The 27,418-nt window shown below is 58.8% G+C and overlaps 7 protein-coding genes across 7 annotated transcripts; 4 read left to right on the top strand and 3 right to left on the bottom strand.

Annotated features, from left to right (window-relative positions):
* Window positions 1-3,377: 3,377 nt before the first annotated feature.
* HRG_08086 (G-protein coupled receptor) lies at window positions 3,378-4,874 on the top strand (the record flags this gene model as incomplete). The annotated part of the gene is made up of 5 exons (XM_044866557.1): window positions 3,378-3,453; window positions 3,510-3,748; window positions 3,801-4,574; window positions 4,633-4,751; window positions 4,832-4,874. 5 exons carry the CDS (start codon window positions 3,378-3,380, stop codon window positions 4,872-4,874), a joined length of 1,251 nt encoding a protein of 416 aa, XP_044718446.1.
* Window positions 4,875-6,034: 1,160 nt separating this feature from the next.
* On the top strand, window positions 6,035-7,270 carry HRG_08085 (cellulase (glycosyl hydrolase family 5); the record flags this gene model as incomplete). Its single annotated transcript, XM_044866556.1, has 1 exon — window positions 6,035-7,270. One exon carries the CDS (start codon window positions 6,035-6,037, stop codon window positions 7,268-7,270), a length of 1,236 nt encoding a protein of 411 aa, XP_044718445.1.
* A 694-nt stretch (window positions 7,271-7,964) lies between these two features.
* Window positions 7,965-10,602, top strand: HRG_08084 (CRT10 domain-containing protein; the record flags this gene model as incomplete). The annotated part of the gene is made up of 5 exons (XM_044866555.1): window positions 7,965-8,051; window positions 8,114-8,308; window positions 8,383-8,649; window positions 8,695-9,167; window positions 9,231-10,602. The coding sequence occupies 5 exons, from the start codon at window positions 7,965-7,967 to the stop codon at window positions 10,600-10,602; spliced, it is 2,394 nt and encodes a 797-aa protein (XP_044718444.1).
* A 2,227-nt stretch (window positions 10,603-12,829) lies between these two features.
* HRG_08083 (ammonium transporter family domain-containing protein) lies at window positions 12,830-14,501 on the top strand (the record flags this gene model as incomplete). The annotated part of the gene is made up of 3 exons (XM_044866554.1): window positions 12,830-12,899; window positions 12,984-13,907; window positions 13,972-14,501. The coding sequence occupies 3 exons, from the start codon at window positions 12,830-12,832 to the stop codon at window positions 14,499-14,501; spliced, it is 1,524 nt and encodes a 507-aa protein (XP_044718443.1).
* Window positions 14,502-14,853: 352 nt separating this feature from the next.
* HRG_08082 (histidine phosphatase superfamily (branch 2) domain-containing protein) lies at window positions 14,854-16,961 on the bottom strand (the record flags this gene model as incomplete). The annotated part of the gene is made up of 6 exons (XM_044866553.1): window positions 14,854-15,417; window positions 15,506-15,711; window positions 15,775-15,920; window positions 15,975-16,036; window positions 16,091-16,158; window positions 16,226-16,961. 6 exons carry the CDS (start codon window positions 16,959-16,961, stop codon window positions 14,854-14,856), a joined length of 1,782 nt encoding a protein of 593 aa, XP_044718442.1.
* Window positions 16,962-18,386: 1,425 nt separating this feature from the next.
* HRG_08081 (taurine catabolism dioxygenase tauD, tfdA family domain-containing protein) lies at window positions 18,387-19,769 on the bottom strand (the record flags this gene model as incomplete). The annotated part of the gene is made up of 5 exons (XM_044866552.1): window positions 18,387-18,831; window positions 18,897-19,066; window positions 19,122-19,189; window positions 19,248-19,478; window positions 19,538-19,769. 5 exons carry the CDS (start codon window positions 19,767-19,769, stop codon window positions 18,387-18,389), a joined length of 1,146 nt encoding a protein of 381 aa, XP_044718441.1.
* A 2,388-nt stretch (window positions 19,770-22,157) lies between these two features.
* Window positions 22,158-24,658, bottom strand: HRG_08080 (uncharacterized protein; the record flags this gene model as incomplete). Its single annotated transcript, XM_044866551.1, has 6 exons — window positions 22,158-22,261; window positions 22,340-22,495; window positions 22,562-22,604; window positions 22,758-23,627; window positions 23,685-24,352; window positions 24,433-24,658. 6 exons carry the CDS (start codon window positions 24,656-24,658, stop codon window positions 22,158-22,160), a joined length of 2,067 nt encoding a protein of 688 aa, XP_044718440.1.
* Between the last annotated feature and the right edge of the window lie 2,760 nt (window positions 24,659-27,418).

Below are 27,418 nucleotides of genomic sequence, written 5' to 3'. Positions count from 1 at the left end.
TGTTCGCCCAGCCGGCTGAGCAATTCTCGTGTCTCCCGCCAGCCGGTGCAGGACTGCTCCCATCCATCCGGGTCGTGGTATGCACCGCCGTCACAGTCGCATGGAGACAAGGGATAGGCGCCTCTCGATGACTCGACACGTACTAGCCTGGGCAACAGCCAATGAAGCACCGGGGCGAGAACAATCGAGATGCGCGAGAGCAGGGTGGCAGGTGACTGCCAAGAAGCCCTCACGTGCGGTCCTTGCTGGCGTGCGTATATCGAGGCCGAGTGAAAAGAGGCCGAGCAGAGAAAGTGCTTGGAGAGATCTGCGTCGCAGCCGCCGCCCAGTCCTAGCATCGTCCAAGGGTCTCGGGACGCCACCCGCGTGGCCTTTGTGTGGCAGACAATGGGCCCACCACACAAGGTGCAACAGGCAACGGGCCAGTCAGTGGGCGAGGATCGTTTCTCGCCATCTGACAGGCGCCGAGGCCAAGCTAGAAGCGAGTCAGCTTGCCACAACCCTGCTGTGACTGGCCAAGTCTGCGCGCTCTCCTCGCACCTATCAGGGGGTCGAACCAAGGGGAGAAAAACAGGAGGCGGTCACAACCGACGGTCACGGCGTCACCTCGTGATGGATTCGCGAGGCTTTGGGATGGCTGTATCGAGAGCTGATGAATCTCCCAGCTCACGACTTGAAAGGGGTGGATTGTGGAGTACCTCGGACCAGGTACGTACCTGGTGCGATGTTGGTCCCGGCACTGTGAGCAAACATCAACTCGCTCAAGGATTCTCGACACACGAGATGCAGCGCTCGACTTTGCCGAGCCTTGCGACCACCCCGAGGCCACGAAACAGCCTTGCGTCAAGGAGTCGAACTCGGCATGCCCGGATGCACACAAGCAAGAGTCGGAGGGAGGGAGGGCGGACGTCTGTGGATGACGCTGCACTCATTGCTGGTAGAATTCTGATGCGATGCTTGCATGCATCTTCGCTTGCCATGGACCAGCCTTGGGCCACCAGCAGCATGTCTCAGACGCCGACGTACTGTACCGGACGAGTCGGGTGCATCCATGCCATATCAGAATACCCAACGCTCCTCAGCCCTATCTGCGCATCCCTCTACCAAGTTTACCGCCGGGGAGCTCGTCAGGTACCTCAAGACAGGCTGAACTTCCAGTCCGTGGAGGTGGGCAGCAACGAGGGCCTGGCTGGTGGTGGTGATGCTCAGCAAGAGTCGCATAGCCGACAAGGGCGCACACGGGTGCGACTCCACGCCGGTTTGAGCAGCATGGCGAGAGTCGGCCCGGAACCCGTCAAGCCATCTCGCAGAGGTCAGCACCTTATATCCAGACAGCACTGGAAGCGCCAGCCTTTCTGCTCGATGCAGCCGCAACACCCATGCGGAACCACGAGGCTAGCAACCTACACTATTCCTCGAGCAAGGATGCCTCTCGACGCGGATAGGGTTTTGGATAGCTGCTGGCGGCTAATCGTAATTAGCTGTGCGAAAGCAAGCGCCGAATCATCTGCCGCATCTCCAAAACCCGCCGGCAGAACGACGACCGTGGCCGCGAACCATCTCAGATCTCTCCTCCATTATTATGGATATGCGATCTGGGAACGCATCTACAGTACCATCGTGTCGTGTGTCTCTGCAGCCTACCTCGCACAGCCGTGAAATGCAAGACCAGGCACCGATATGTATCGGCGGCATGCGGGTTTGCAGGTCCGAGGTCGCATCATGAGAGGAACTTGCACTGTACGAGTTGGTAATGTGCTCGTACTGTACCGTACTCCGTACTCCGTACCCCCGCCTTTTGCCCCACCAAGCCCACCCTTGTTCGACGACGGCAAGCGGGCCCCGCTTCTGCACATCAAAAGGCTAAGGCAGGCACGGCCCCAGGCTTGACCCTACAGTACCTCCTTCCTCTGGTCAGCCAACAGCCATGCCAGCCCGCCTCTACAGTACAGGGCAAGACTTTTGCTACCGAATCAGCAGAGTGGTGAATGCAGAAAACCCCTTTGTCCACCAACAAGGTCGGCCTTGTCCTCCCTCGCACTGCCCTGCCCTGCCTACTGCACAGTGCCAAGTACTTCTGCAGCTGTTGGCCGACGACATCGTCGACATTCGACAGCGGGCCGCCGTCGATGCATCCCGCCTTCCCTTGGCTCGGCATCTTATCGCGGCGTCGGCTTGATCAGTTTTTATCCAAAGCCGGGGCTTTTCTCCGAGCCATGCGGTGTCAACCCGCGTCCCCAGTGCATGTATGAGGGAGACATGCACCGTGATAGGAAGCCTCCCTCGGTGGACAGTCGGATAGACGAACGAACCGCTACGACACGACGCGACGGCATCCGCCGAGGCGAATGCCCACTCGCACACGACCGACCCCCATAACTAGGCTACGGCTCTTCTGGCGCGAGCTCAGTCTTGTCGTCGATGGCTGTCCCAAGACAAAGCCCCCCTCCAACCCTCCTCTCTGCACGAGAGAGAAGACTAGGGACGCTAGCTGGCCAGCCCGACGCTCTCTGGATGCAGCAGCTCATCACAGGATGCTGCTAGTGCCAAAGCCCATGCAAGAAAAGGTCCAATACGCCGTTACGTACAAACCATGTCGACCGGCTCAGGTAACACACAAGCGCTCCCATGCAGCCGACCATCCAGGCCATCTACCAACCATCCGCCACGCCGTGCTAGCGGTTGGTGGCCGGGGTCCCCTGCCTGCATCTCAGCGCTGCAACCTGTGGCCGATGCAGAAAATCCTCCCCTCCACGGGCAATGACATGCCCAGCACTGGCTGTACCACTCAGTTGGCATGGATGGGTCAGTACTTTGTCGTCCCTGCCCGGCCTCGTCGAATCACATTGTTCGCCCCGAGAGAGAAGAGCAAGAGGGAGAACAGGCGACAGAACATGTCCGCGTATATTAAAATCCTCTTGCCCACCCTCCGGTGCCCGCTGTCCAGTCCCACGGCCGCCTCTGCTCCCGCTTTGCATCTTCTCAACATTTGCCTTGAGCCTGAGAGCTCTCTTCTCTCGACGTTGGCCTGGTTGAGACATCTCCAGCTCGAGAAATGTCGTAAAGCTGTATTTTCGAGTCACCAGCGGCTGTCGCAAACCCCGCTCGTCTTACTCTGGATACCCCGATGCAACGAGCAAGATCTGATGGATCGGCTTGTGACTGGGGCGCTGGAAACATTCGATACAACGTATTAACGACCGAGGCAACCTACATATTCCACGCCGTAAACGACTAGCCCCGACTCTTCCCCTTTCGCATTCGTCGACTTCTACATCAACTGTGCTCGTGAGGAGGAAGCACTCGTCTGGGTCCTCCGAAATATTCTCAACTCGCTGTATAGGATCGTGTCTTCGACCACTTTCATCGGCCACACCATGGGCAACCTCACGGGGGTCAACTTGTGCCTCCCGCCATTCATCGACTCGAGTCTATTTAGCAATGACGGCGGCTGTGAGTGGCCGGAACAACAAGTCAGAGCATTTCGGCAGTGCTGATTTTCGTGACAGATATCGACGGGCGACTTTGCCAAAGGAACCAGGACTTGAATTGCTGTCTGCCATGCCCCATGGCGGACTGGGTATACCCGGATAGCTTCAATACGATTACCTTGGTGGCCGACTGGACGGCAACGGTTAGCGCCATATGTTGCCTCTTCCTGCTCGCGTCGTGGGCAGCACTGCCTGTCGACAAGACGAACCGCCATTATCTGAGCGTGTGCTTCACGTTTGGAGTCATGCTGATGAACGTGAGTCGACTGCAACGCTTGATAGGCTGTCCCCCTGTGCTGATTTGTACAGCTCGGCTTTGTCGTCCCCCTGGCTGCGCAGCCTGACCAGTGCTTCGACAAGATCACGCCGCATGACATGCGAACCAGCAAGGTCTGCGGGGCCTCAGGCACCTTGCTAATGCTCGGCGGCTGGTGTGGCGTAATGTGGTCGTTCCTCCGGTCCTTTTCTCTGCATTTGCAGATTTGCTGGCAAGTCATTGTCGGCCGAAACTTCATGATTTTCGCCCAGGCCGCTGGATGGGGAATTCCCATCCTCGGCATCATCCTCGCTCTTGTCTTTAGCGGTGTTTCCTTTCGCTTCGGCGCGACGTGCCACATCAACCACCCAAACAGCCTGGCGACCCTGTGGATCCCGCTCCTCGTCTTTGCCGCGGCCACGGTCGTCATCACTTTTGCAACATTTGGGTACTGCGTCAAGGTCTATCTGGCATCTCTGTCGGATACCTCAGACTCGACGACGGAGGGCTCGGGCCTACCCACCTATAGCAACAGTCTGCGGACCATGACACCACGCCAAGCTTACCGCCGCGTGAGACGCGTTGTCGCGCTGCAGTGGCGGGGCATTGCCATTGTGTTGATCATCATCGCCGACGTCATCTTCTTTTCCATTGTCTTTGTTTTCCAAGACCACATCGTGCTGTCTATTACTCGGGATCCCGAGGTCGCCAAGAGCTGGGTTATGTGTCTGATTCGCGCTGCGGGCGACAAGAATCAGTGCCTGGACGAGGCACGGTCCATGGTTGTCAACGAGGCAACTGTTTCGGCCGTCTTGTTGCTGCTTGCAGTAAGCTCGCCCCCATGCTGGAGTCGTTGCTCGTCGAGAAGCTAACCATGTGCGCAAGTTGAACGGCATATGGCTCCTCTTCCTCCTGGGCCGATGGTCAATGCTGTCAGGATGGATTGAGCTGGTGCATTCCATTGCCAACCACAGGAAGAAAGAGTTTGTCTCGGTCGACGCCCGGTACGAAGGCAAGAAAGACTCTCGGGCATACGAGATGCTCTCGAGAGATTCCAGCGCCGTGGTGTCGCCACTTTCGCCAGCAAAGTCGCCTCCGATGGGGCGGGAAACGCCGGATTACTTTGAGCAAAAAGCTCAAAATTACCGGGCCCCAACGCAATCGTATTCGAGTCCACGGCCACCACGGCAGCCTTCATGGGGTTCACACACAGCGTCGACACATACAAAGGGCTGCGAGGGAGACGTAAACCCGCTGGGCATGCATCGCGTTTGAGAAGGCGTCTGCTCCCATGCTTTGAGTGACGAGAGCATCCTCTATCGAGGTGGAAACAGCCTGTGGGGAAGATGACGCTGGCGACAATGGGTTGGCAGTTTACCCACGACATGTGCTGCGTGCCGCCTGGTCGTGGAGATCAGTTGCCACGGCTTGGCCACTACTTGATTCGAGGGCGACGCATCATTCGGGGGGCCGGCTGGCTCCGGGACGCATCGGGGCGATTGGCGCCATAATGCAGTCGGAGGGTGCTTTGAAAGAACAGCGCGGCGTCACGGTTTTATGATGAATCTTGTTTATATGCTTGCCCTGTTGGAGACAGAGGATGAGTTGCCTGTTTGTTCCAGCCACAGGCACGGAGATGCGGGAGAACAGCAGGTCATTGCTCGGACGGGGCAGGCTGAGACGATGGCGGTGCATATTTCGGACACTGAGGCTAAGATGACGACGTGGCCGTTTGCGCCGGAAGCCCACCTAGATAAGTGCTTAGAGGAAGAGACTTGGCTTGGCTGAGTATCCGCAGACCCGTGGAGACGAGATGGTGTTGCTCACCCTTCAGAGCTGGGTATGAATGAGGTGAAAGTCCTACGACGTCTTGCCTCGGAGGGCTGGCACTAGACAGACGCATGAACATCGGGAAGCAGTCATGCCGCCAAGATACCGTCGACGACGCAACGACGACGTGGCGGTGCTCGAGACCCTTTTCTTGGCTCGTTACAACTTACGGTATGTTGTGTCGTGCAGGGCTGAGAGGAAGTAAGTAGTGGGGCTGCCTTTTAGGTTCGGGGCCACTGCGGATATCAGCCTCAGCCAGGGCCGGAGCGGCTCCACCGAAGCTCGCTCTCCCTCGCTCGGGGCAAGGCCACGGCTTCCGACGCCGACAGACACCGAGTCCATTTGCCTGGACTCCCCACGGCCAACCGAAGCTCCCGCGCGCCCTCGATATTCTTGCGCGCGCTCAAGCGGGGGCGCACCCCCCCTTTTTGTTGGTCTCGCTCGCTCGCCCTGCAACATGCTTCTGCTTGTCGTCGTCGTCTTGCTCGTCTTGGGCGGCCTGGCCGGTTACCTCCGGAAGCGGGAGGCCCGTCTCGGCGCCCGGTGGGTGCCGGACCAGGAGTCGCGGCGCTTCGCCAAAGGGTCCCTGCCGCCGCCGCTGGATAGGACGAGCATCCGGTCGTGCCAGCTGCCGCTCCGCACCCGGGGCCGGCACATTGTCGACGCCAGCGGCCGGCGCTTCCGTCTGTCGTCGGTCAACTGGTATGGCGCCAGCGACGAGCTCTTCGTGCCCGGCGGGCTCGACGTGCGGCACCGGACCGCCATTGCCGAGACGATCCGCAGCATGGGCTTCAACAGCGTGCGGCTGCCGTACGCCGACGAGCTGGTGCGGTCCGACCCGGTCATCGACGCCCGCCTCGTCCGCGCCAACCCGGACCTGGCGGGCCGGCGGGCCATGGACGTGCTCGAGGCCGTCGCGGTGGCCCTGACCGAGGCCGGGCTGGCCGTCATTGTCAACAATCACATCACGAGCGCGACGTGGTGCTGTGGGGCCGACCCGTGCGATGCCGGGTGGGCCAACGACCACCTTGGCCCGCTGTGTCGCGTGCGGCAGACGGAGGAGCAGTGGATGCAGAATTGGGAGGCCGTCATGGCACGCTTCGTCGACAACCCGCTCGTCATCGGCGCCGACCTGCGCAACGAAGTCCGAGGTCTGTGGGGGACCATGCCGTGGGCTAAGTGGGCGGCGGCGGCCGAGCGATGCGGCAACCGCCTGCTGAGGATGAAGCCGGACCTGCTCGTCGTCGTCGAAGGCACCGAGTCGGCCAACGACCTGTCGGGCGCGAGGGACCGGCCGGTCCGGCTCGACCTGGCCAACCGGCTCGTCTACTCGGCGCACGTGTATTCGTGGTCTGGCTGGGGCAGCCTCGAGGGCCGCTTCGCCCAGCGCGAGTACGCGTCGTTTGCGCGGACCATGCAGCGCAACTGGGCGTACCTGCTGGAGAGCGACACGGCGCCCGTCTGGGTCGGGGAGCTGGGCGCGCCGCGAGACCCGGGCCGCGGGGACGCGCACTACTGGAAGAACCTGTGGAGATTTCTCAAGTCTGTCGACGCCGACTTTGGATACTGGGCGCTTAACGCGCGCAAGCCTCGGGATAATGCGCCCGAGACGTACTCTTTGGTCGCCGACGACTGGGAGACGCCCGTGCTGGATTATCGGATGAAGGACATGCTTGAGCTTATGCGGGCGTGATTTGCTTTTTGTTTCACTCGGGCGGGGACCTGTTTCAGAGGTTGAGCTGTCACCTTGGTTGAGCTGGACGGCTGCTCGAGAAGGGGGTCATATCGGCTTGCCTTGTATATCGTGGATCAGGACTGCTGCGTGCATGAGAAATGGGCGTTGGCCGAGGGGGACGGTGGACTTGTACTGTAAAAGGTAGACGGGGGAGGATTTTTCCAAAAAAAAAGGGTCTCGGCTGGGCATATGCAAGTCGCCTGCTGGCTGCCAATGAAAAGGGCGGCGAGGGCATCGTCAAGTGTCGCGTCTCGGCCGTGATTGGATGGCTCGGGCTGGGCCGCGTTTCGACGACTCCATGATGAAAGCAGTGGGGGTTCTGTGCGATTTATCGATAAGACGCCTGTTCACAGTGCGGAAACCACCGCCACCACTAAGGCCCCAACCCTCCCCCGAGCAAACAACTTGCACCTCGTCACCATCCATCTCCGTCTCGTCCATCTCCACCTCCACTATCCTCATCATTACGACAATCCTCTCATCCTCCTCCTGACGTCGGAAAGCTTCTTTGCGGCCCAGGCAGAGATACTTAGGTGCCTCGCAACTCGATGCTTGATCGCCGCCGCTTTCCTCTCTCTAGAGTTGCAGTTTATATGTTCCGCCCATCTACTGCTTCATCCATAGCCCCGAGGCCATCTTCAGCTCGGCCATCATGGAGAGCCCAGATACGGGCCCTGGGAAGCGTCCGTTCCAGCCCGTTTCGGTAGGAACCTGCTACGCCCAGACAGCCAACGATCGTGTACGTCTCGCATTCTTCTCTCGTTCGGCGTCTCAACTGCTGATCCTTGGCGCCCCTTTCAGTTTGGAAGCGGCGCCAGCGAGGCTGTCCGCGAGCGTGAACGCTTCGCTTCCTACCTCTTCCCCGGCCCAGACGGGTCAGTGCCTGACTGGGAGGAGCCGGGTTCCGATGACTGCGACGAGACGTCCATTTACCAACTCGTGCCCACCATGCAACGATACCGGAATAACCTGACAGCCCTGTCACAGCTCTACAATGTGCGTTGCATCAAGAAGCCACGCCTTGGCTTGCCGTGCCTGAGACTGACACCAAGGCGACGACCCGACTGTAGCTATACTTGGTCGCCTACCAAGGTAATATTTTCGTCTACGTGCCACGAAGCGTCCCCAAGCAAACAATACCTCGACACCCAGACCTTCGTCTTTTTCCTCGCCCGAGCGTGGCGTCTCGTCACATCGGAGGCTACCAAGATCCCTCCAATCCTCACACGATAAACCACATCATGGTCGGGGCCCTTGGCATGGAAGAGGCCGTGGTGGCGTGCTACGATGATGGCGACGTCGTTGCCTACCTGACGAGCGAAATTGCCGACTGGATAGCCAGCAGGCCGTGTGCCGTTCCGAGCGCCACCCCCCCCGTGCAGAATGGAGCTCGTCATGGGCCGAGAAATACCGTGCCGAGGCCGTTTCTCCACGAGAATGTCGGCAAGTCTGCTTGGGGATTGGCTGTCCACAGAAAGTCTCGCCTCATCGCCGTCAGTTCGAATCGCTGCGAGGTGACCGTCTTTGCCTTGGGCCTGGCGCCAAGCAAGAAAGGAAGACAGGAGCCCGATAGCTGCGAATGCTGCCGTCGGGACTGCGGGCATGTCGAGTCACACGTGCGTCAGCGTGCCCGGAACTGGAGAATTGTCGTGACTCTTGGGCGTCTGGCAGACAACATACCCAATGTGTGCTTCGTCGACGACGACCAGGGCTCGGCAGACATGATCTGCGCTATCGATATTAGGGGCGCGATCTGGCTGGCCGACATTTGGAAGCCCTCTCAACCGGCCACACGTGTCGAGCCGTGCAACTGTGTCCAGCTGCGAAACTCGGACTCTTGGCCAGCTCTATCCAGGTAAGCAGCACGACAGGAAACTTCGTGACGCGGCCGGCGAAAAAGACGAGCGCTAATGGCCAGCCGCCTCAGGGGCTGGGGGATCCTCGCCCTGCCAAGGAGCAGCTTCCTCAAAGTAGACTCCGTCGAAGAGCTTCTCGGCGCATCGGGCAAAGAGCTTGACCCGTTGCCCAACTCGACCTTGAACATGGAGTCACATCTCCAGGACATACCGGACAACCCGTGTTCTCAGGAGCGCAGCGCCACCTTTCCGGAACACATGCCGAATCACTTCGCGTTCGGTACGGGTGTCCTCAATGCCGTTTTTGTTCAGCACTTGGATGCGGACGGGTCGCAGCACAGCGATTCAGACGAGCTGAGCGAGGAGGCAGAGGTCATCGAGGGGGTGGAAATCGACCTAGAGGTAGGGCTCGACGGTCTGGCGGGTGCGGCAGACGGAGTGTCGGACATTGCGGCCACGCTCGTGGACACGGTCGGGCCGGGCGCAGAGACGCCGCAGATGACGGTGCAGCAACAGCTTTCACAGGGGCTGCCGCCCCAGATGATACCCACGACGGGCGCCTTATACCTGCCGACGAACGGCGGTGACGTGTTGATAATACCGCCGGAGACGGTTCAGGCAGCAACGACGCCTCCGCCACAGCTCACTTCACCGTTCGCGGGAGCTTCCGAGAGCTCTGCCGTGGCCACACAGGGAGGCCGAGGGCACAGACAGAGCCAGAGGCCGGGCTGGCCGCCAGCGAGGCTGGATATGGTGTACTTGCCACACGAGGGACTGGTGCTTCCGATGCCTCGAAGGGCATTTGAGCTAGTGCAATTCCTCAGGGCGGAGCCGAAGAGCAATCGCAACCGGGCGGGCGAGTTGTCGGTGCTAGGCCGGCTCGCGAAGAGATACCACGTGCTCCGACTACATGAGAAGGAAATGGAGCTACGGAGCCTGGACCAAGGGGCCGATGGCACGCCTCGGGAGTTTGGGATTCTGTGCCCGCAAGCCATGAACATGGGGCAGGGCCTGATGAACCCGACGACGAGGCTGCTTTTCAGGGCGACGAGCCGTCTCAGCATGGTAGTCCACGTGCCGGAACTGTCGCTGGTGGTGGTGGGGTCGCCGATCGGGCGGGTGCTGCTGGTGACGCCGACGAGACTGGCGACGCCGGTCAAGAAGGGCCAGGGGCTGTTGCAGCACGGATTCCGGGTGGACTGGGTACTGCCGAGGCGATCGGACGAGAGGGTCTACAGACGGGTGGTGCGGCCACTGCACGGGATGGCCGTGGGGCCGGTGCAGGAGAAGGGGGCCCAAGGGGATGGGGAGGGAGCAGGAGGAGGCGGGAGCAGGCCGCGGCGGTACCGGCTGATGCTGCACTACCGAAACCACGACATGTTGACGTACGAGATTACGCGGGCGGAGGAGACGGGGAAAGTGTGCATTTTCTGAGGCTAGCGCTGGGACGGAGGCGGACGGGCAGGGCAGCGGGAAAGGATGGACAGGCGTCGGCTGTAGATACCCCTTGTGGATTTTGTCACTTGTGCTTTGCCTTGTCGCAGCCAGCGAAGCGTCAAGAAGGGTTAAATTGGTTTTTTTTTGCCATCACATATGAACATGAACTGAGAGGATGCAGCTGGATATTCTCTGGAAGGGGGGCAGAGCTGAGCGGCATATACGGGGGGGGGGGTAAGTTTGGGTTTGTTTTGAACCATGTCTTGTGCACGGTGATGCAAGGCTCAAGCGACGGACAGCCAATACAACAAGTGTGTGTATGGGTGGTAGTGGCGAGGCGATGGTGTTGTTGCACAAGACCAGGAAGACGATGGGCGGGAGGGCGGCGCGATGTGCCGCGGCAAGGGAGGGTTTGCATAGGCGGCGAATGAGCGCGGGGCAAACGCAGAGCAAATAAAGCTTGGTACAGGAAGTGAGTGGCATTGCAGCAGCACGTCAGCACAAGTAAGAAGTTGGCGGTCATCATGGCCCCCAAGGCATGTGTGTACTTACTGTGCTGTGCAGCACATGTGACGACGGGCTGCTTACACGCGTCTTGGCGAGCAAGCAAAGCCTGTAACTATAACCTGAGGCATGTATGTACAGTAGGCACGGGTATGCACTGCAGGCATCCTCGGCGGCGGCACAGCACAGCAACAGCACAGCACAAGCAACAGCACAAGCAACAGCACAAGCAACAGCACAAGCAACAGCACAAGCAACAGCACAAGCAACAGCACAAGCACCGAGTCAGCCGCTCCAGGAGGGCGCGGATAACAGAAAGGATGATGTGATGTGGCCAATGGCCAATCAGGGGGGCCCTGCCGCGTGCTGGCGCGGGGGGGCGACTCGCGTGGTCCCTGCATTCATCCCAAGTTATTTCTTGCCTTATCTATCGATTCCAAGGGGGGGCTTCTTCTTCTTCTTCATGCAAACAATCGATCCGTCATCACCTAGAAAGCAGCTTCTTCGCCCTGTCGGGGTTTCCCGCGGCTTTGCTTGGGTGGGAAGGATGTACAGTAGTAAGTAGCATGTTCCTTGAGACAAAAGATAGCGTCAGTTGGGCCGGCATTCATTCACATGCCGTTTTCAGGCGACTTTCTTGTAACCCCCCTCCCCTCTCTGGCTGGGCCCCTCCCCTCTCTGGGCCCCTTTGCCGGAAGAATAAGATCGAGAGACCTTTTGCGTAACATGGCACAACCGCGTCGACAGTCGCGCCAACGGGGCTCCCACACGGACATGCCCCGTCTCGTCTCGGGCCACGGCGAACACGGGGGTATATATCCACCTCGTTCTCTCGTGAACCTACGGATACACCACCCAACGCCGCCCCCGGGCCGATGGTGCTGCTCCCCCGCGCGCCAACAGCCTTGCCGTGCGCACCAACAACGCTCGACGAGAACAAGGCGGGCGGGAGAGGAAAAAGAAAGGAAGAGAGAGCCAGGGCAGTGGGCAATCGGGGCGGTAGGTATTAGGGAGCGGCTCTATCCGCGTCTGCATGTCGCTATAACCCGTTCACTCTTCTCAGCTCCCGGTCTCGGCTACGGTGCACAATCTGGCCCCGAGATAAGAAGGGGGGGCATGTGTGTGAGAGAGAGAGTGTCTGGTCCAAATCGGATTTCCCTTATCGGTACGTACCCCCTCCCCTGCTCTGAGCCGGGCCCCTAGTAAGCAGACCACCCGGCGTTCGAGTCGCAAGCAGGGGTGTGTGTGTGTGTCTGTTCAGCACCTTATCCGGGCTCTTTATCGGTCGGTACACGCGCCCGCCAGCAGACTTGGCCCGTCTCCATATGTATCCTGACAGTTCGGTGGATTCGCCCGGCTCGCCACCTCCCTCGTCCGACTAACTAACTAATGTAGACGTGCTTATCTGTCCCAAAAAAAGGGTCCAAGTTACGGATACCACTGCAGTATATAGACAATCTCATCCTGTGATTCACTCCTTCGTCTCGTGCGCCTGCTCATCTCTCGTCTGCCTCCTCGTCTTCCTCCTCGTCATCCTCCTCGTCGTCTCCCGGCCGCATCTGGCATCCCGTCGCCTCATTCCACAGATCCCCTTCTACCACCCCATCTTGCATATCTGCCAGTCCGGAACCAGAATCTCGTGCCGTATCTACCGGCTTGGTCTTCTGGACCTCTGGAAACACGTCCCTCTCCTCTCCATCCTTGACCGGCCCCCGTCATCATGTCGTACAGCCATGTCGGGGCCCCGACCGTCTTCAATGGCACCGACGAGGACCTCGGCGGTGATCCCAGTATGTCCACCGCCTTTGCTTCTCCCTCTGGTGCTCCAGATGACATGTAATCATCCGCTGACGCTCACCCTCCCCCTCCCACAGCCGCCATCAACCTCAACCAGTGGTATCGGTCGGGCGACCAGGCCTTCATCCTGCTCTGCGCCTGTCTCGTCCTCCTCATGGTCCCCGGCATCGCCTTCCTCTACTCGGGCCTCGCCCGCCGAAAGTCGGCCCTGTCCATGCTCTGGGTCGTCATGATGTCCTCGTCCGTCATCGTCTTCCAGTGGTATTTTTGGGGCTACTCCCTTGCCTTTGGTCAGACCTCGGGCAACCCCTTCATCGGTGATCTCAAGCACTTTGGCCTCATGAAGGTCCTCGCCCGGCCCTCGGCCGGCTCCCCCCTCATCCCGGCCCTGCTCTACTCCTTCTACCAGATGATGTTCTGTGCCGTCACCGCCGCCCTGACCGTCGGCGCCGTCGCCGAGCGCGGCCGCGTCATCCCCGCCATGGTCTTCACCTTTTTCTGGGCCACCCTCGTCTACTGCCCCCTCGCCTACTGGGTCTGGAACAGCAACGGCTGGTGTTTCAAGGCCGGCGTCCTCGATTACGCCGGCGGCATCCCTGTCGAGATCGGTTCCGGCGTCTCGGCCCTCGCCTACTCGTGGGTCCTCGGCCGCCGCGACGACAAGATGATGATGAACTTTCGCCCTCATAACATCTCCCTCATCACCCTCGGCACCGTTTTCCTCTGGTTTGGCTGGCTCGGCTTCAACGGCGGCTCCGCCTTTGGCGCCAACCTGCGCGCTGTCATGGCCTGCTGGAACTCGTGCCTCACCGCCATGTTCGCCGCCATGACCTGGTGCCTGCTTGACTATCGTCTAGCCCGCAAGTGGTCCATGGTTGGTTGGTGCTCCGGTGCCATCTCCGGCCTCGTTGCCGCGACTCCCGCCTCGGGCTTCATTGATCCCTGGGCCAGTATTGTCATGGGCATCGTGTCTGGCATTGCTTGCAACTTTGCCACCAAGAGTGAGTCATTTCATCTGGGAAGTACGACCTCGGCCCGAAACCATCGGCTGACGCTTCTTCTCAGTCAAATTCCTCATCCGCATCGACGACTCCCTCGACGTCTTCGCCGAGCACGGTATCGGCGGCATCGTCGGCCTCATCTTCAATGGCTTCTTTGCCACGGGCAAGATCATCGGCCTCGACGGCGTCAACACGGGCGCCACCGGCGGCTTCCTCGACGGAAAGTTTGTCGTCCTCGGCTGGCAGCTTGCCGCAATCGTCGCCGCCAGCGCCTACGCCTTTGTCGTGTCCGCCGTCATTGCCAAGATCATCGACGTCATCCCCGGTCTCAAACTGCGCGCCTCCGAGGAGGCTGAGCTTCTCGGCATGGATGACGATCAGCACGGCGAGTTCTCGTACGACTACGTCGAGGTCCGACGAGACTTCCTGGCCTGGAGCCCCCATCGCCGCGACCCCGCCCTGGCACCCGAAGTCATTGAGCCGCAGCACGGTATCCAAGAGCACGCCAGCATGGCTCGCTCGTCTGACGGGGACCCTCCCGAGGAAAAGAGGTCGACAGCGTCCTCTCTCCAAGGTGGAATTCGGGCGGCCTGAGCCCTTTCCGTCTAGTGTTTGACGGCAGCTTCTGTTCTTGCTATTTTCTGGATCCATCTTTGCTATTTTTACCGAGACTGCGACCGGGGCAGTTGGGGCGCATAGCTGGCATCGGCGTTTGGTTGATTCCTATAATTTGGAGACGTACAATACCCGCTTTGATAGAAAAAACCTGGCTGTGGAACGGTGTACACGCCGTAAATGACTACACATTCGCATAACAGTAGCCTGGCGTCAGCGCCATTCGCGTTGGCAAACCCCAGGAGTCGATGATAAATCACGTCGAAATGATACAGGTTCCAAGAACTGTCAAACATCGCCTGCTGGAACAAACAACCTCGTGTGATGCGCATCATGGCGGAGCGCCGTCTGTGACCTCTCCGTATGATACGCGAGGATAGTCTCCGAAACAAGCGTGGTCAAACTTGGCCTTGGACGCCATATCTTCTTGCGCCTTCAAAAACGTGTCCAAGTCGCACCAGCCATCCTGACGACTGGCATCGCATTCGGGGAAGCTCTTGCCCAGAGGCAATGTTCGTTGGTTCAAGACGAAGTGGATATATCTCGTCTCCTCGCCACGTAGGTAACCGTCTCGATTCGGAGAGACCGGTTTCGGTGTCTTGATGACCTCGATGTCGAGGCGGGCGCCAAAGGGCGTCACGTGGGCAATGGTCAGGTTGTGCTTCCCAGGATAGCGTGTGGCCGGGAGTTCCTCTGCGAACTGGCGGAGGCCAAATGCCGTCAAGACCGAAACGATGTTGGTGTCGTGGGAAAAGTCAAAGTAGAGGCTCTGGTTCAGTGGAAACGTCTCCGGGCTGCTGTCTAGCGTCACGTTGATCTGAGAGCCTGAGTAGCCAAGCGTATGGTTCGTCAGGCGCGCAATGACTTCTTGCTGGTAACCGATGCCGATCGCGCGCTTTGAGAGAGAGAAATGTCAGTCGAGAACTAAGAGAGGGCACGACTAAGAGAGGGCACGCTTGGATGACGATGAAATAAATACTGACTCCCGCGGGGCTGTTGAATGCGCTTATTGCCGAAAAGAACAGGTCGATCGAGTAGCCAAAGCCCTGCCACTCGTCATATGTAAACAAGTCGCAGAATCTGCTGGATCCGTAGGCAACGGTCTCGTAGGGACACATGGTCTGCGCGGCGTAAACGTCGTCGGCCGTCCATGTAAAACCCTCGGTCATGGCTTGGAATCGAGTTGTGGCTGCGACAGGCTACTCAGCATCACAGAAAGCGTCATATTGGTGACGACAGAATAACAACTGACCGTTGACAAGGTATGATTGCACCCAAGTATTTCGAGCCTCTTCGCCGGACGACTTTTTCCATGAGTTGGGGCAGTTGAGCGAGCCGGCCAGAGAATTGTTAAAGCCGTGGTCCTCTATAATCACCTCGATGGTGGCGTTGTTTGCCCTGGACGGCCGTGTAAGCGTCGTGCCGTTGGCAACAAACGGAGGGAGGACGAACCAATCCAGCCCAAAGAATCCAGCTAACCAGTTCTCGGCAGACTTGAGCATTCGATCCTGCGTCTGTCTCATGTCAGCAAGCGCCGGAAGGATTTGCGGCAGTTGGTGCAGCTCTACCGTTGTTCGGACAATGATCTTGCTTCTCGGATTATACAAGCCGCCGTACATGTAGTTGTGCAAGATGCCTATGTGAATGAGACTGGTCAGCAAAGACAGGTACTCGACGACTTTTGCGACGGCGCACCCTCTGACCTGACTCAAACAGCTCCTCCCGGCCTTTTGGAACCAAGATTTCGGAGCCGAGCTGGTATTTCCAGTCTTTGAGAAAAGCCAAGGGTCCTTTCGGGGCAAAGCCGTCGGAGAGATTGGCGAGGCGTTGGCCGAGAGCCTCGACCTTGGAGCCGGTGGTGGGATAGCGAGAGCCGTGCCGTGACAGCATCTGGACCTGAATGATCTCAGCGCCGGCGGGCAAGGGATACTCGTCAACACCAAAGCCAGGCGAGGGCGCATAGGGGGACAGATAGCCCATCATTTTGAAGATACTCTGGTTGGCTTGCCCCATGCCCTGGACGGGATACGACGTCTGAAGCGGCTCATTGGGCACGTAGGTCAAGGTGGGATCAAATGTCCGTGTCTGGGCCAGGAAGGCGGCGCGGCCGGTCGCGGTTGGACCGGGCCAAAGCTCCGGAGAGGTCTGAAAATACTGGGGCACCTTGTGCGGGGAGCAAGGGCATGAGCTGTGGCCGGAGTAGACCTTTTGGCGAGAGAAGAAGAGGTTGCAGCCGACAAGGAGAAGCAGGCAGAAGGCCAAGCCATAGGTTGCAACCCTGAAGAAGCGATGTTCGGGTCCATTCCGGCTCGCGGCGAAGCTGGCCGCCATGCCGCTGCCGTCCTGTGCTTCGGGCTCGCCCAGCTCTCCGCCCTGGTTTAGGGGTTGATATCTGGGAGAGTATTTGCCCACAGGGGGGGACTTGGACGCTGTGACCATGATGGCGCTGGTGACTGTGCTGCGAGGCCCAGAGAACTGCACGTACGGGCGTATGCACTGACGGGGTTGCAAGTTTTGAGGACAGACAGAACAGAGGGAGGCGGCGTGTCAAGACAGGAGCAATGCCGGGGGTTAATCAAACGGGGACGACGACAGTCTCATGACTCGGGCTGTGCGTTGGATGGTTGCTTGTCCAAGACAATGAGTGATGGGATGCTCTTCGACCGGCCTTGGAGCTGGGACCCGTCACGCGTAGTTCCAAACGAGAGTGAAGCAGAGCGAATGATGCACACGGCGATCTGTGCTTGGACGAGAAGGCGGATGGGCGAGGCCTTGAGCGGCTGTGGCGGTGATGGAGGCAAGGCTGTTGGCGAAAGCACGCGAGATGAGCATGACGAATTATTGGCCGGATCGCTGACACATCTACAGTGTGAAAGTTGGCACGGACTGTCCTCTGGCACTGTGCATAATTTACGGAGTAGCCCCTGACTCGAAATCCCCCTCCTTGCCTCCCTTGCGCCTCAGCCTCCATCTCTCGTGAGATTTGTCTCCGCCACTTGGCCTTGACCAACAAACAACCTTGGCCCTCGATACCGGTCGGATGCTCAGTCGTCGCCGTCGACCAGACAAGAACGTGTGAGCTCTCGTCGCTGCTCACTCACCGCCACTGTCCAGCCCGTGCGAGTGAGGAAACGGACAAAAAGCAACCTTTTCACCTCGTCGCAGTTGCTCCTCCGGGCTCGCCCCGGTGCCAACTCCGACCTGGGCAGTCTTCGTGTTGCCGCCTACCACTCAAAACCCCTAACTTGGTCGCGGCCCTTTGTTACCCATGATTTTTGGCGACTTTCCGATGTCAATTTGGCATTGCTAATAATAAATCAGCTGAAGGCGGCGCCTTTCAGGTACTGTACACAGCGTTGCAGACCACGGGCATCCTGCTCGACTTTGACCACACACAACCTTGACCTCAGGTTTGCGCGACACTCTTCCGAGACACTCAATCTCCTTCGTCCAGTCCTTTTGCCGATCCCCAATTGTCGACTCGCCACGGCTACGCACCGTGCCAACTGCCCAAGACTCTCCAGCACGGACACGTTGATGCTCATGTTGACGACAGCATACCACTCCCATTGCACACGGTGCTCTATCAGATCTACTCCACCTTTTGAACTGCTGCCAATCGCGTCTCGGAGACGAATTAGACGCGGCCAGGTACCGACCAACACCAAAGCAAGCTCTGAACCAAACGCCGCCGCAAAGAAACACACTTTCCAAGTCCAAGCTGTCAATATTCCTCTCACTCGTCCTGCCATTAGTCTCTCTCCTGTCTCTCCCACCGCCTTGTCGGCTTCTTTGTGCCGTTGGTCGACTCGATCTGGAATGATGTCGTTCCATGCCCCCTGCCGATAGCGTCGTGTCGTTGGCTCAGTTGGGCTGCGATCTCAAGGGAAAGAAACCGTCCGGCATTGGCTCAAGATGCCACACCTTTACCCGCTCCGGGTTGAAGGCCTTGGACCATTCTTTGTCCAAGTCCGAGGGCATGTCCCACCCCAACTCGTCATCGCGAAGTCTCATTCGCACCAGATGCCGCCGCTCGTGAGGCGACTGCCCGTTCTCGAAACCTTCGCGCCTGTGCAAGATGGCCAGGTTGTTGATGAAGTGAATGTCGCCGGGCTCGGTGGGAATCTCCAGCTGCGTGGCCTTGGCGATGCTCTCAATCATGTCGAGGGCCTCGAGCTGGCTGCGTGTCAGCTCGGGGAGCTGCTTCGAGCGACCATGGCCTGCACTCCCCAACAGCGCCGCTCTGCCAAAGTTGGTAATGAGCCGCTCGTTGTGGTAGAAGATGACTGGGCGACACTGGAATCGGGGCCTGCGAGACACGAGCATGTGAGCATTGCCCGCGGCCGTCGTAGCAGGGCGCTAGGCGCGACCTACAGGGCAAACGGCCAGTCAGACCGCGCGAGCGTTCGCACCAAGTCTGGACGACTGGCGGCCATCACGTTATAGACGGTATAGGCTGAGGCAATAATGCACTTGCCGCCCTTGGCCGCCGTATTCCTCGTCAACCAGCTAACAATGTCGCCCGCTTCCTCATTGTGGAATGTCTGCGCTTCGTCAGCACACGCGCCTGCCAGCAACTGATTCGCACGGGGGCCTTACAATCGAAGCAGTCGAGTGGCGATGATGAACCGCCTTTTCTGCGGAAGAACTGTCTGCGACAATGTGAACTATGGGCTGTGTCAATGGCTGAGAGCGCTGATCAGAGTTGAGCTAGGCTTCACATACCAAGCATGTTCCCCTTGGAGTCTTGTCGACCTTGGCGGTTGGCAATATAGGACTGGATGCCGAGGTGGAGCATGGTCAAGTCCTCGACCGAATACTTTTGAGGGTCCAGCCCTCGGATGAGTCCAAACCCTCTGCCCTGGTGTATTTCCACGCGAAGCCGATCAAGTCTCGGTCCTAAGTTGGGGAGGGGGAATATTTCTCGTGAGATGAGATCGCCATCCAAGCCCAGCGCTTCGGAGTTGGTCAGCACTGACTGTGATGGCGGTTTCAGCCTGGTCTCCGGAACATGCCTTTGAATTGCTCGAGGGCTTGCTCGACTTCTTCCACGGCTAGCTTGTCGAGAGTGAGCACGTATTCGGAGTGCTCAGCAAACTGATAGCCGGACCAGGCCAGCGGCGAATTCAGAACGGGAGGGAAGGCAGCAGGCAACCTGGACGTCTCCTTCAGCGCGGCCGGGAACGTTATACTGGGCAGGGCAGCAGCATGCGACCCTACGACGGGTCCGGCTCCATAGTCTGCCATTGGGAGGTCTTCCTGCCGCTGGCATCAGTATCGAAACACTCACGATATGGCGGGGCCTCGTTTCATCCGGGGCTCATACTACACGACGACGCGTCGAAATTCTGCCAAGTCTGTGCCGCGGTGATCCTCCTTACTGCCAGTTCGGTTCCTGAAGACGGACGAAGCTGGCGGCTGGAGAGACTGGACATGACAAAAGCACCTTGCGCGAGGCGACTATTTATCTTTGCAGGAGAGAGGAGCCGTCTGAATCATATGCGGCGCATGTCTGAATCCCCCCCCCTCTCCTTTCCCCTTTGCTGTATTCGCTTGATTGCCTGCTTGCTTTGCTTCTTACGCCCAACTGAACTCGTATGTCGCCATACGAGGAGCCAGAAGACACGGCTAGGTACCTCAAGGGTGCGTCATAATGGCGGGCGCCACCCGGCCGGTCCGTGTTTAGTACCAGGTAGGGTACGGGCCGCGCGACGACGGTCGGCGAACGAGTGAGACGGCATCCACACAAATCACGCGGCAATCGGCCGGAGGGCCCAAGAGGAAGGTAGAGGGTGCCTCTCCCTCGTGGGCATGTTCTCGTCAGGTCAGCCACATCGCGGTTGACTCCCCGATTTGCACGAGCATCAGTGGCTGGCTGTTCTGGGCCTGGCTAGCCATGGGGGGCTACCCTGTGCGCTCTGCTTTTTCCTTTCTTTTTTGTTTTCCCTGTTCCCCTTCTGCCGGAACCGACCCGGCGGGGGGAGGGGGCCAGGCGAAGAGACAAGATGCCTATCCGCGAGGGGGGGGGGGGGAATGGGCTGGGGTCTCTGGGATGGGGATGTAGGAAGCGAGTTGTTGTGTGAGAGCGTGTATTTGGGTCTTTGGGTCTTTGGGTCTTTGTACAGACCATGTTTGAGTGTGTTATGAAGTGTACGAGTGCTTGTTTATGTACGAGGACCAAGTCTGTCTCTCCTTGTGTCTCTCTTTCTCTGCTTGTCTCTCTCCATCTCGTCCCATCTCTCTCAACACCTCACTCGTTTGACACTTCTGCTTGACCCATTGGGTGGGAGAAGGGGGGGGGGGGTCCCAGACCAGGATGGAGCGCTCGGCCCACCCTCTGCACGTTTGTGGATCCGGCAGCGATGCAGGCGCGAATCCGAGGCCCGGGAACTGGGAACAGCCCTGCTGGGCCCGCACGGGCAGAATTACCGCCAGCTCGTCACACCCCTGGCAGCTGTCAAGAGGGGATTAAGGGCCAGGTCGACTGTTGGCACCCGGCCGCGGGACGGGACCACGGCTGCGACACCGCAGCAGCATGGGGGGGCTCGGCTTGGCATGGGGGCGAAATGGGAACGTCCATGTAATTCTGTACACATCTTCTTCGCCTCTCTCTCTCCTCTCTCTCCCCTCCCTCTTTCCATCCCTGTTTCCAAGACTTGGTTTTCCCTCTCCATCTACGGATGCTCTCCCCCGCCTCTTCTTCCGAGCATCCGTTTCCTCTCCACATCGTCCCCTCTCTTCCTCCTTTCCCATGCGTAAATCGTGAGCCATGTCCCAGAGAGGTAAAGATACGAGCAGAGGGTGAGGAGACGACGGCGAGACCCCGACAAACCTGGGCCTGGCTCCCCTTCCAAACCTTCGACACCAAGACATGGCCCAGCAATGGGAGTAGAGGAATAGAGTACGCGCGCCGATGCACATCGGCCACGATGGTACCTAGCATGGCCGCCGTTGCCATGCTCGCCTGCCTCGCTGGAATGAGGGCTGTCGGGTATGCCTGCGAAAAAGGCCGGCGGGTAAGCGGGCAAGCGAGCCGCATCATGTCTCTGCTCTCTCGTACTCGTCATATCCCACCACCGTGGATATTCAGATAACTCATCATGAGACACGAGGTCACGGGAAGCGCGGCAGCATCCGAATTGGGTGTCCAAAGGTACATATCGCGCACGAGCAAGAGTAGGGGCGGTCGCGAACCAAGGGAAAGCTGACAGCCGGCAAATAGGCGAGAATGCGCAGGGATTGGGGACCAAGGCACTCCGTGGCGGCCCCAGTCGGACAAGGATCGGAAACAGGATGGGGAGAACAAGGCGCCTGTAATACATGAAATGCACGGCGAGCTTGAAAATCTCTACAAAATACAGAAAAAGAAAATGCATCCACCTCTTCCCTCCCGATGTCGTTCGGCCTCGCGGCAAAAGAGCAACCATGTTTCCTCCGCCACCATCCTTTCAGATGCCAGTCGGGGGCGGTGGGCGTATTTATTGATTAGTTGCAAGGCACCAACACCACGGCCGGGGCTCTGGTCTCCCTTTGTCTGGGTTCCTGCATAGCCTCTGCATCAGGCCGCCTCCAGCCCCCGGGGACTAAGTCCGAGTCCACTCACCGCCCCCTCGACCATCGTATGCATGGCCCAGCTTATATCGTCGATTGTGGCTTCCAATTGTCCTCAAACAGCTGGCTGACGAAAAAGAAATCATCCTCGTATGCGCCGCGTGCCCGAAGTTGCTCCCACTCCCGTCCTGCATTGCGCCACACATACATTAGCGTTGGCCCGAGGATCCGGGTCTCGCAGTCGGAGGGCTGGGTTGGCAACTTACGACGCCGCTTGACATGCTCCCTCGTGGCGTGAACGAATTCGAGCTCGTCATCGCTCAAATCCGCCAGTGCTCGCAACTCCTTGTCCTTGCACTCGTCCGAAAATGGGTACATGCCCTTGTTGCAGTAATGGAAATGGGCCAGCAGGATGTTTGCCCCTGGCCATGGCGGCGTAGCCAGATTAGCCACCCTGTCTCACACGGAAAGGAAGGGCTTTGTCTCACCAAGGTGATACTCTCTGACCTTGTCCTCGCGTGCAAATCGGCGCTGGGTCCTCCGTCGTCAGCAAAAAAGAAACACCACAACTCCGTACTCCCCCCTCATTTCCGGTTCCCTCCCCGGAAGCTTCTCATTCCTCCATTCAAAAGACAAGGGGAATCCTGCGTGCGCCACAGGGAGCTCTTGAGTCACCCAACTCACCTTCATGCCGTGCTTGCGTGCATACCCCGCGTCGTGGCCCGTGATGAGGGCCGTGTTGTGAAGTAGTATCAGGGTCACCAGGTATGTCACAAACCAAGTCATCTGCTTATTCTTGAGGATCATCTTCTGCAGAATCTCCAGCATCTCCCTCCGGAGCTTCGTCTGGATGTGGTGGATGAGCACGAGGTCTAGCTGCGCGCCCAGAACAGGAGGCATGGGGATCTTGCCAGCGTCGGGGCTAGTCTCGTCCAGGATATTGTTGGGCATGCCCAAGCTCTCGTCTCCAACGAGAAAGCCCGACGTGGTGGAGAGCCGAATGGAAACCCACAGTGTGAGCGTCAGACCAAGAAGCTTCATCGAGTCCGCCGGCGTCGATGGATCGCGCATTAGTTCCACAGCGCGGAAGTATGTCCTGCACAAAAGACTGTCGGGACAGTCCAAGACGTGCTGAATGGTGTCCGTCATGATGTCTTGAATGTGGCTAGAGTACGTCGACTTTGTTGCCTCCAAATCGATCAGCGCGTAGGGAGGGATTGCCACCGACTTCTTCATTCCCTGGACATCCCAGGTCCGTACAAGTTTGTCGCCTTCCTGGGGTATAAACCTTCGAACTTGCAGTTCTATGCATCGCCTCGAGAAACCAGCCGAGACGCGGACAATCTTGACCTCGGAAGACGCCCATTTCTGAATAGGGTCCGTGATGCTGTTCGTCCATCGACGGGTCCATTCGTACCCGGGGACTTGGCCGGGCTTGTACAGCTTCATATCTGTGATTTTATACCTCAGGCAGGGAAAGCGCCCTGCCTTTGTGTTGGCCACGTTTGTACACGTCAGACATATCCCTCCGGGATCCTCCGGATCAGATTCGCACTACAAGTGGGTAGTATGTTAGTTGCCACCTGCACTGCGCTTCCGCAGAATACTTACACGAATGCGTTGCATCCTGCACCTGATGCACGACCCTGTCCGCCTGGTCTGCGCCGTCTGCTGGCGCAGCTTTGGGTCTCTAAAGGGGCCTCTTTTACCTCCTCGTTGGTCTGGGAGTAGAATGTCGAAGTTTGATGGCTGAAGAGAAACGGATGGCTCGCTCCAATTTCCCAAGGGGGCTTGATCGGCCACACCTCCAACTGCCATCATGCCAAATTGAGACACGTCTGGACATCTGGCCATGCTCTGGAGTGACGCAGAATGGGGACCGAGTGTGACAGGATAGTCGGAGGCCTGATTCATGGGCGACTGGTCGTCATTCTGCATGTAGCTAGGGGTGAATCCCATGCCGTTGGAGGGATGCAAGTCCGCAGTCAAGTAGTCATCGGGATAATGCGCCAGAGAAGGTCGATCTTGCGGGAACAGAACATCCTTGGCGCTGTCTGGTGGGGAAGCCAGCTGTACGTGCTCTTGCTCGGGGTATCCGGACAGCGGCAGGCCGTGAGCTGCCTCTTCGCATTGCAAGGGGCTGTACTTCTCAGGTTCTAGAAAGGGAAGCCCGTCTTGCCCTGGCTGTGGGGGTATGTCCATGTATGGTTGCTTCTCCGCGCCATACGGCTGGTTCGTGTCATAAACGGTCGGTGATGCCTCGGGAAGAGGGCAGTAGCCTTGAAAGGGTTTGTCAATCGGCCGTCCTGATTCGTAGCGTTCGAGCCGCGACATTGAAAAGATGAGACGGGAAACGTACCCTCGGATTGATCCCAGCCAAGCCCAGAGCAAGGACACAGCAGGAGGCTCAGATTGGTCATTTGCCTGGCCAGCGGGATCCCTAGCGACATGGAACCCGAAATGGCCGGCTCGGTCCAACAGGACTGCATAGATGCCTGGTCATGAGCGTTCTGGCCGAAGGATTCTAGCTTGGGAAGCTTCTCCTCTTGGGGATAGTGGCAAGACGAGGTGCTTCCTTGAGACATGGGAGTAGAATCGACGAGCTTGCGTCTCTTTGCCGGAAAAGGTGAGGGTTGGGTATTGTCACAGGCCTGGAAGCCAGAGGACGACGAGCCATAAGACAAGGCTTCGTGCTCTGGTACGGCTCGCGGGTCGTATGGAGCGTGTTCCGCGTCTGCCAAAGGAATGAAGGGCTGGTCCGACACTTCGACTCCAACACAGGGCCGAGGTCTCTTGAACCTTGCCGGCTGAAAGTCCTGTCCCAAGAGTCAACTAACAGAACATGTGGCGAGAGCCCGATCCCTTGATGGAGAGGCGAGAGAAAGCTGGAGCGCTTGGGGAAGGGATCGAGACGAGTCAAGCTCGAGGCAAAGGGCAGGAGGCGAATGCTTGGGTGGAAGGACTCCGTGTGACACGAAGTGGAAGAGAGGGAAGAAGAAAAGGGGAGAAAGATTGGTGATATATTTCATGCAGGCTGCCGGGGAGGAAGGACGTCTTACCATGATGGATGCAGGGAAGGGTACTTTGGACAACAGGCAGCTCGCTGGATGAAGGGACCAAGGTACCGGCACGTGGGAGGCAGGCAGGTACTCGGCATTGACTATAGAGAAAAGAACAAATCAAGTAACGTCAGACAGGTGTAACGAAGCCAGGAACCTGGGAACCGGGCGAACGCGCGCGGGCACGGAGCCGGGGGAGTAAGGTCGACCAGCTATGGTTCCACCCGGACCATTGCCGGGACGGAGTTAGCCATCCGACGGCGCATTCGTTTACGAGCAAGCAGCCAGCGAGTAGCAGCGGAGTTTTCTCTCGAAGGAGGCGAAGGAGACGGGCTAGGGACTTTGAGGCGGAGACGGAAGACAGAGTGGATGGAGAGCGCCAACTACTGTAGTGTTGGGCGTTAGGCCGGGATGGTCGGTGGTATCGACCCGGAGGCTGGTGGCAGAAGACCCTTTGGCGCCCACCACGACCGGGCGAAGCTCTGGTGACTCGTAGCTCGGGATGCGTGTTTCCGTCCAGCAAGGATGGCGGGTAGCGCGGGCCAATGCTAGCTGCGTGTCGCTGATGTGCATGAGCGCCGGTCAGGTTAGCAGCAAAAGGAGTCGGTGGTCGAGGTTCGGAGAGGAAGTGAGGCCACCCGGTGAGGAGGGCGAAAACATGGCTCCGTGCTGAATTGTGTTTGAGCGGACTGAGGGGTACTCTTGGGGGCAGACCAGGGTTGTCTACGGCTCTGCCTTATTACAGCGTGAGACAGTAACGTGGGTTTCCCGATCGGGCCACGACCATCACAGCCCCCTGCTGCAAGGGAGATTGATTCCCAGCCTGGCCGGCATAGGACCCGCGCGCGGGACCGCTGGCACACTTGTCTGCCATGTCGAAGCTGCTCGTCCGGTGCTCTGGCGGGCGTCGAGATTGGACCTCGACGGGCATTTCTGCTCCTCGTCGGTTCGGAAGACATCGAGGCACATTTGGGTGCCCAACCGCATTGGCAGTCAGTGGGCAATAGCACTGCCTGTCGGGCTTGCCAACAGCAAGTTCATGACCAACGCCATGAATACCAGTCGTGGCAAAGTGGCGGCGCCGACGAAAAAGGACAGTGACCTTGATGGCGGTGCACCATGACAACGTGGTTTAAACGTGTGCTTGACCTCGCGAGGGTCATTCGGCCACGCGACGTCCCGACAGAAGGACGGAATCTTAGCCTCTGTCTCTCGAGCTGCGCTTCTGTGACTTTGGTCAGCGCTTGTGCCTCTGAACAGCCCATGCGCCGTCTACATGTGTATGTAGGGGACGGCTGAGCCTGCGTCTTGTATTGCAATAGTCGAAGAGCAGCGGCAGGCCGGCACACAAACATTTTGCTTGGGTGCGGGGACCGGTGAGGACGATGAGCCAATGTGCTTCGGCCGCCATGCCAGCAAAGGCCCAAGGATGCACTGGGATCTGGTCGATCGTCGCACAGCTCACACGACTCGGTGACCAGGGGGGGTCTTGGACGAGACTTGGTCTTCAGCCACATGCTGACATAGTGTCGTATACAGCGCATGCCGCGGACGCCAAAATAGCGTGGCCTCTACAGCCGCAGCTGTTTTGTCCGCTTGGTGCATTTCCCGTGGCTGTCCCGGTGTGTAAGCGCTGACGAGAGTTGGCACTGGCTCGACGAGGCGGCTTGGTGGGTGTTGGGCACAGGGCGCTGGATGGTCGACGCTGAGTCGGCTAGCCGACCCGGACGGCGACCTCGGCCGCCTCTGCAGCAGTCGCTGAGTCGGGAGGCGTCGCCGGTGCGGTTCGACGGGGATGCAGCAGCGTTTGTTCTTCGTTTTTTTCCTGTCTGGTGCTTCCGAAGCAATGGGCGATGGAAGCATGTAGTTGCCTGGGGGGTGACGAATCCGGCAGGCACGGTGGGGACGGGAGCCGTTTGTGGCCACTTCCTTCCCGCGGACCCCTAACGACTAACTGGTCGCCAGTACGGATACGGAGCACTGTGCCTGCTCGTGCTCGCAGTCTGTACAGTATAGCGTACTTCGCACCGTCCAGCGACAACGCCCGCACGTACTTTGTATTGCACGGAGCATTGCTTGCTTATTACCGGCTGGCTTTCATTTCCTTTCTGCGCAGCCATCAAGCATCAAGCGCTACTGGAGAGGGAAGGTACAGACATGCCTCAGTTGTCGCGACGCTGCGCCATGCAGGAGATCCTACGGAGCGCTTACTGTGCAGACTTCTCTAGAGCTTGCACCGTGTACATGGGCACGTACATACTGTACATGCCTTACTAATACCCGACG

The sequence above is a fragment of the Hirsutella rhossiliensis genome (assembly GCF_020360975.1).
Source record: "Hirsutella rhossiliensis strain HR02 chromosome Unknown scaffold00009, whole genome shotgun sequence".
Classification (NCBI taxonomy): Eukaryota; Fungi; Ascomycota; class Sordariomycetes; order Hypocreales; family Ophiocordycipitaceae; genus Hirsutella; species Hirsutella rhossiliensis.
This window is presented reverse-complemented; position numbering and strand designations above follow the sequence as displayed.